At 42.0% G+C, this 7,821-nt stretch overlaps 1 protein-coding gene across 1 annotated transcript; it reads left to right on the forward strand.

The window, feature by feature from the left end:
* The first annotated feature begins 543 nt into the window (after positions 1 to 543).
* On the forward strand, positions 544 to 984 carry LOC134206008 (myoD family inhibitor-like). Its single transcript, XM_062681698.1, has one exon. The coding sequence runs from the start codon at positions 544 to 546 to the stop codon at positions 982 to 984; it is 441 nt and encodes a 146-aa protein (XP_062537682.1).
* Positions 985 to 7,821: the final 6,837 nt, after the last annotated feature.

Raw genomic sequence — 7,821 nt, forward strand, 5'->3', positions numbered from 1 at the left:
AAAATATAACACTAGCTGTAAATTTTATTATTATTTGATCGCAAAAATAACACTTTTTGTTCAAAACTTTAAAACAAAATTTACTCATTTATAACAGAATCAGATACTAATTGTATGTCCTTTCTGTTCTAACTGTCCTGCCTGTTTTGTCTGTCCTGTCTGACCTGTCTGTCCTGTTTGTGATGTTCGACCTGTCTGTCCTATCTGTCCTGTCCGACCTGTCTGTCCTGTCTGACCTATTCGTCCTGTATGACCTGCCTGTCCTATCTGTCCTGTTTGTCCGGTCTAACCTGTCTATCCTGTCTGTCATGTCTGACCTCCCTAGTAACATTTTGGTTTTATTCTGGTTTTAGAACACTCTAGAGTAAATTATGTATTTCCAGAGCATTATACAACTTAAAATGTTACTTGGGCTGTCTGACCTGTCTGTCCTGTCTGTCCAATCTGTCATGTCTGACCTGTCTGTCCTGTCTGTCCTGTTTGTCCTGTCAGTCCTGTCTGTCCTGTCCGACCTGTCTGTCCTGTCTGACCTATTCGTCCTGTATGACTTGTCTGTCCTATCTGTCCTGTTTGTCCGGTCTAACCTGTCTGTCCTGTCTGTCATGTCTGACCTGTCTGACCTGTCTGTCCTGTCTGTCCAGTCTGTCATGTCTGTCCTGTCTGTCATGTCTGTCCTGTCTGACCTGTCTGTCCTGTCTGTTATGTCTGTCCTGTCTGTCCTGTCTCACCTGTCTGTCCTGTCTGTCCTGTCCGACCTGTCTGTCCTGTCTGTTCTGTCAAACCAGTCTGTCTTGTCTGGCCTGTCTGTTCTGTCTGTGCTGTCTGACCTGTCTGTCCTGTCTCACCTGTCTGTCCTGTCTGTCCTGTCTCACCTGTCTGTCCTGTTTGTCCTGTCTGTCTTATCTGTCTTGTCTGTCCTGTCTGTCCTGTCTGTCCTGTCTGTCCTGTCTGTTCTGTCTGTCCTGTCTGACCTGTCTGTCCTGACTGACCTGTCTGTCCTGTTTTACTGTCTGACCTGTCTGACCTGTCTGTCTTGTCTGTCCTGTCTGTCATGTCTGTCCTGTCTGACCTGTCTGTCCTGTCTGTTATGTATGTCCTGTCTGTCCTGTCTCACCTGTCTGTCCTGTTTGTCCTGTCCGACCTGTCTGTCCTGTCTGTTCTGTCAAACCAGTCTGTCTTGTCTGACCTGTCTGTCCTGTCTCACCTGTTTGTCCTGTCTGTCCTGTCTCACCTGTTTGTCCTGTCTGTCTTATCTGTCCTGTTTGTCCTGTCTGTCCTGTCTGTCCTGTCTGTCCTGTTTGTCCTGTCTGACCTGTCTGTGCTGACTGACCTGTCTGTCCTGTTTGTCCTGTCTGACCTGTCTGACCTGTCTGTCTTGTCTGTCCTGTCTGTCTTGTCTGTCCTGTCTGTCATGTCTGCCCTGTCTGTCCTGTCTGTCCTGTCTGTCCTGTCTGTCCCCAGACAACCACACATCGCATAAGAATGCACGATTAATATCGTTTACCGATCCATATTTCATCAAAATCGCATTGTGGTGCGAATTTCATCAGTTCATTTATATCTTTTCCCGCACAGTAGGCTATTTTACGAGTTTATTCAAGCTTCATTTGTTGACATCGCATATTCCTGCAAACAAACCCAAATGAAATCGGATTATCTGTCAAACATAGTTTGTTATCACAAACTACCGCAATGTATAACGAACAAACTCGCCTAAAAATCGTGCACATCGCATACACAACCGTGCAACGTCGGATAAGAAATACTATATCGCCTCCACTTTTGTACGTAAAAAGCGTTTTCGCGACTATTATGCGATGAAATTTGTGCGCAAAGGCATCGCATAACAGAAAAACAATTCAATTATGCATGCATTCTGGTTGTCTGGGTCCTGTCTGTCCTGTCTGTCCTGTCTGTCCTGTCTGTCCTGTCTGTCCTGTCTGTCCTGTCTGTCCTGTCTGTCCTGTCTGTCCTGTCTGTCCTGTCCTCAGACCCCGGATTATACAAAAAAAAACTGCAGCCTCGAATCAATAAGAATTATTTGGTTTTTATAGATGAGTTGTTTATGTAGACGTCTAGTGATAGTACAGGAAAGGAACATAACATCAAAAGCTATACATAACGGAAGAAAGCCTACTGCTATTTTGACTCTTTCAGGGCTACCTTTTTTACGCAGTAAAAAAACGACTAGTACCGTGGGGCATCGAAATCCGTACACTTAAGCACCTTAGTATATGAAAAAGTCATTAGAAAATAGGAATCGAATGTAAATAATACGTTTGTCATTGATACAGGCGCATGAAGGCTTCTAATTTTAAAGTGTTTCACATTTACTCATTAAAAACAACGAAAAACATGATAAAATAATGAATTAAATCAACTACTCCTGACTCAAAATCCGTCCACCGTGGACGGATTTCGAATCAAAGGATCAAAATCCGTACAGCTATTTCTTAACTAAATATTTAAATTGAAACAGTCTGATTGACTAAACTACCACTGTAAATAGTTCGATATGCACCTTAAGAAGTGATCCCTTCGATTTGTATTCCGCTTATCTTATGTGATGATTTGCAATTAGCAATTAAAACACAGTTACTTTTGGTGCCATTATGATTTTTGTGGTTTTAATTTCAAAGCCTTCTCTCCAATTATATGCCCTAAAAGCTTACTCTCAAGTATCTGAACAGGATAAGAATAATTATTCCTACATTATTTACCTTTAACCTCCTTTAATTTATCGATATCTCATGAGGTGGACGGATTTCGGTGCTGTACGGATTTCGGTCCCGCACGGTATAGAGAGAACAGAAAAGGCATTACATTTTTTTTCGGATGTCCTGATTGCATGAAAAATTTGAAATTTTAATGGATGATAGCAAAGAATGTTTAGAGAAAGCAAAGAATATAAATATTTGTAATTTATTTATCCAGTAATGAACTTAGCACAAACTTTATATTATTTAAAAAATACTGGAACTTATTTCCGTAGAAATTTTAGTTTTTCTTTTTGGGAAAGATTTTGCTGATGGGTTCTAAACTGTTGAATTCATAACACCAAATTTTTTAAAGTGCGGCTAGAGCTATAAGCTTTTGTTCAAGTTAAGGATAAAGCTCAAATTGGTTGTATTGGGGCAATATTCAGGTGTGTTTTGAAATCAGAGATGTGTTGTCTGAACATGGATTTTTTATGAAGGCTCGGAATTGCAGACTTCCCGGACTATACTGAATAGATAGATGAAGTATGAAGTAGAATCGGTGAAGCACGTCATAACAGCTCGTCATATCATGCTCACGTTCCTAAATTCATTGAAATGCTACTCTACTTGTTAGCGGCATATATACGGCCTCGGATCAACCAGTAGAGAGGATGCAATGGAAGTTGAACTTACCCATGCAAGAAATATGCGTGGATCAATTGCGGGGGTTTCTGTACAGTTGTAAGGAGGCCATTTCGGCTCATGCACAGCGATTGCTGCATGGGCGCTTCTCAATCCTTACACGATCTGAGATGTCTTATCAGGTGTCTGGTTGCAGATTTTGGCTTATTTTACTCCAAGATGCGATACACTGAAAACAACTTTGCTTTTTTAGAGTTACAGCTCCATTTGTTTTATGAAAAATGAAAGATTCTTCCAAACAAGTTCTAAAATAAATCTCTATTACTTAGCTAATCAAAGTTACACAATCCATAGGCTATATGGCACTAGGATTGGTTTCTTTATCAGCACCCATGTACATGTGGCATTCATTAAGTGGGATCCAATTCTCACACAACAACTCTTGTATTCTGAGCTCTTTTTAGAGTACATAGGGCCAACGTTAAGGATCTCCATCATTGGATTGAGCTCAAGTATAATTCCCATCGACTTTGCTTATATCCCTGTAAGTGTTTTGCCGCCAGGCGATCCTGGGTCTGCCTTTGCTGCGAAGTCCTGATGGATTCCATCGCTTTATTGCAGATTTTGTCTCTGCTATTACGTTGTCTGTTGCCGGCCTACGCCCATTCACACTGTGGAGTTGCCGTTGATATTGGATTGTCGATGGGGCTCAGTATTCGGGATCCAGTTGTGAGTCCACCAGGCCCATACTGTAAAACATAGACATTAGGTGATGAATACTTGCAAATCAATGTGATCTCTGCCAATACGCACCAAGTCTCACTGGTGTATAACATCACAGATTTCATGTTTGAGTTGAGTATTCGAGGTGTGGTGCATTGCCTGAACAAATTGGATCTCCATGTTCTATGTTGATCTCGGTCCGCCGTCCGACGTTGGCTGGCTTTGGTTTCGACCTTCTCCACTGTTTGCCCGGCTACCGTGGAGTTAGAGTTTGTTGAGTGGGAGCATACGATCGTCGACCAGGTCATTCAGTTTACTCTACTTGGTAGAGCGCTGTGGCGTTAGTAGATCAGTATAATCCTCTCATTCGATTGCTCTATGGAGGTAGACTGCTAGAGAGGTCCATGATTGTGCCGACTACGATGGGAAATAGCAACAGAGGCATAATACATGCACCCTTGTCTCACTCTTGTACTCACTCACGATTCCGTGGTCAATCAGTACCAAATGGAGGGACTCTCGAAATTAAATGGCATGCTCCAGCATGATGTAAAGCGTGGCAGAATGGTTCTCACATGAACGTCAGAGGCGGAATCCTGCCTGCTGCCGTTGGAGAATTGTCAAGCTTTCCCTATATATGAATTAGGAGAGGTTGTCAAAACATGAAGAAGATGTTGTAAGTTGTCGAGCCAACGTTTCAGCTGATTAGCTAGATCGATGAGTGACTGACATGTCGTGTCTTTATCTATCATCCACGGCTTTGTCCTTGTTCCATTCAGGCGTCGTGAAATATCGAAGAGGAAATGAATATCGCCGGTTGTTGCGAGTTTCCTACCATCGTTGGCCGGGGAGTCCTCCTGCGCACGCTTCTCATGTCTGCAGGCAGTAGCATTTGACTTATTTCCCAGACCCGCTTTTAGTTGGCAGTAGTATTTAGCTCCTTCGGAAATGGATCAGCTGAAAACGGAGACGATGCCTTCTTGAATCCGTAATAAACGCAGCGCTTACATCGCTTTTGACTATCATCTTCTAATTGGCGACAACGCATTGCTCGGACTCAGCGGTGTCAGGAGAGGCTCGGGCGACGAATCAAAATAGACCGTCCAGAAGATCCAGCTGTGAAGATATCGTTCGTTGAGGATCTTAGAGCTCGGGTAGTGGATGTTCTGGAAGGTGGCAGCGTAGAAGATAAGTGGGCAGTAAAGAATGCTTTAATCGAAATCGGCGAGAAAAACTTTGGCGAAAACTCAGCGAAAAGAAAGGATTACAGATGTAACCCGACGGAAGATTAAGGATCTTAAGGAGCGTAGAGAAGCAAACGGTGAGGAAAGTGAAGAATCAGAAAAGTAGAGTCCGTCAACGGTATGTATTCCTGTAAGTGGGAGTCGGGCGCTGCTGCAGACAGGATAGGCAGGCATAGGTGGACTTCCTGACCGATGAAGAAAGGATGGATGCAGCAACTGGAGGTTATTGCTTCAATTGCTCTTTGACTTGGACAGCTGAAGTGTTGGTTCGGGAACTTCGAACAGTGTTTTCAAGTCTCAGCCACTGTTCTTAAAAAAACACCAAGTATTGGTTAATGATCACGAAAGTTGTATTAAAGCCTGTCCACGTTAAATTTCGGACACTTAGGTACTGTCCAATTGATTTGTCACCATTTCTATCAATTTGGGCGTGTTCAAAACATCTGAAACGGTGTCAGGCCATATGGCCGAATTCCGTTTGGCCGAATGCCGTTTAGCCGACCGCCATTTGGCCGAATGCCATTTGGCCGAACGGGTCGTTTGGCCGAATGCCGTTCGACCGAATAGTTAACAAAAAATGACCTCATTTAACGAGTGGTTCTTCTTTACTTTCCTTGTCTTTCTTCTTCTCTCTTTCTTCTACATTCCTCCTTCCTCCTTTTCTCTTCTTTACTCTTTTTTCTTTTTTCCATCCTCTATCTTCTTTCTACTTTCTTCCTTCTTACTTCTTCCTTCTTTCTTCTTTCTTCCTTCTTCCTTATTCCTTCATTCTTCTTTTTGTTCCTTTTGTCTTCCTTCTTCCTTCTTCCTTCTCCCTACTTACTTCTTCCTTCTCCCTTCTTCCATCTTCCTTCTTCCTTTTTCCTTTTTCCTTTTTCCTTTTTCCTTCTTCCTTCTTCCTTCTTCCTTCTTCCTTCTTCCTTCTTCCTTATTCCTTTTTCCTTATTCCTTTTCCTTATTCCATCTTCCTTCTTCCTTCTTCATTCTTCATTCACCCTTTTTCCTTCTTCATTCTTCCTTCTTTCTTCTTCCTTCTTCTTTCTTCTTGTTCCTTATTCCTTATTCCTTCTTCTTTATTCCTTCTTCCTTCTTTCTTTTTCCTTCTTCCTTCTTCCTTCTTTCTTCTTTCTTCCTTCTTCCCTCTTCCTTCTTCTTTCTTCCTTGTTCAACCTTCTTCCTTCTTCCTGCTCCCTTCTTCCTTTTTCCTTTTTCTTTTTTCCTTCTTCCCCCTTTCCTCTTCTTGCACCATTCTTCCTTCTTTCTTCTTATTTCCTCCTTTCTCCTTCTCCACTTCGTAAGGAAACGTATTTCAACTATTCGGCCAAATGACCCTAAACCTCTGAAACCAGCCCATAAAGCAGACAGATTCAGCTGTCATGTAAATTGATCGTCTCAGTGGTTTGAGATAATTTTCAAAAATTGCCCTTTGAGATGGGTGTCTGAAATTTAACGTGGACAGGTTTTATTAGTGTGACTCCTGTTTATGCTGAGTGAGCTCAAAGGGCTGACCGTTTGCTTTTTTTTGCGGCGTCTCACCATCAAAGTCAGCAGGGCCAGATAGTTGAGTGTCAACGGGAACAGCCCCCCAAACTTTGCAGTAGCCGGATGATCGCAGGATTTAAATATCTTGACAGTCTGATATCAGCAGATAGCGAAATTGGACTACGACTTGGGGATAACTTTGCGTGTTATCGAAATATTTGGAAACCATACCGGATTGATCCACTCACCAAAGTTCGAGTGTACCACTTGATCTTGAAACGTTTTGAGTATATAGGTAAAGATAACGCAGATGATGTTTAAAATTTACAATTCGGACGACCATTCAGCTGGATAGCGTGTGCCGAGCAACATAAAAGCCATCAAATACCGATAACAATATGTAGATGTTCGAGAACATTGGTGGAAATGGGTAGGCCACATATTGCAAGGGAGCTTAGACGGAATCTGTAAGCAAGAGTCCCCTTAATATGCGTGACCTAATAAGATATAGAATATTTATACCGATAGATATATATACATGCTGTTATTTTCATTTGAAATATTCTTGGTGACAAATGTATGGTCTATAAATGATATATTTCGTACCAAGATTAAAACAATGATGCACATGTCCAAAAATTTAAAAAAAAAACCAAAAAAAATGTTTTTTTCGCCCCCTCAATGTTTTTGTAAAGTTGAAGGGGGTGACCTAACATAAGTTTCATATTTGTATCGGCCTAATCGAGTTTTGAATAAACGTGAACTATTTCAGGTTCTACAAAACGTTCTGGAGTTCAGAACATGTGATCTACCCGATGAACCAAGTCCTGAAAGATGTATCCGTGCATCGTAAAACATTCCAGCAGGACCATTGGGCCGATAGGATTTCATGCATTTATTTCTCCAGCTTCAATGGATTCTCCGTTAGTCGAGGTTCTAAGACTCAATGTCCACTCGTGGAATCATATGGTGCTATACTAAAATTATTTTCTCGGTTACTCAACTTCCTTAGTTGTGCGGTAGGATGCCCG

This window comes from Armigeres subalbatus, chromosome 1 (assembly GCF_024139115.2).
Source record: "Armigeres subalbatus isolate Guangzhou_Male chromosome 1, GZ_Asu_2, whole genome shotgun sequence".
In the NCBI taxonomy this organism is placed as follows: domain Eukaryota; kingdom Metazoa; phylum Arthropoda; class Insecta; order Diptera; family Culicidae; genus Armigeres; species Armigeres subalbatus.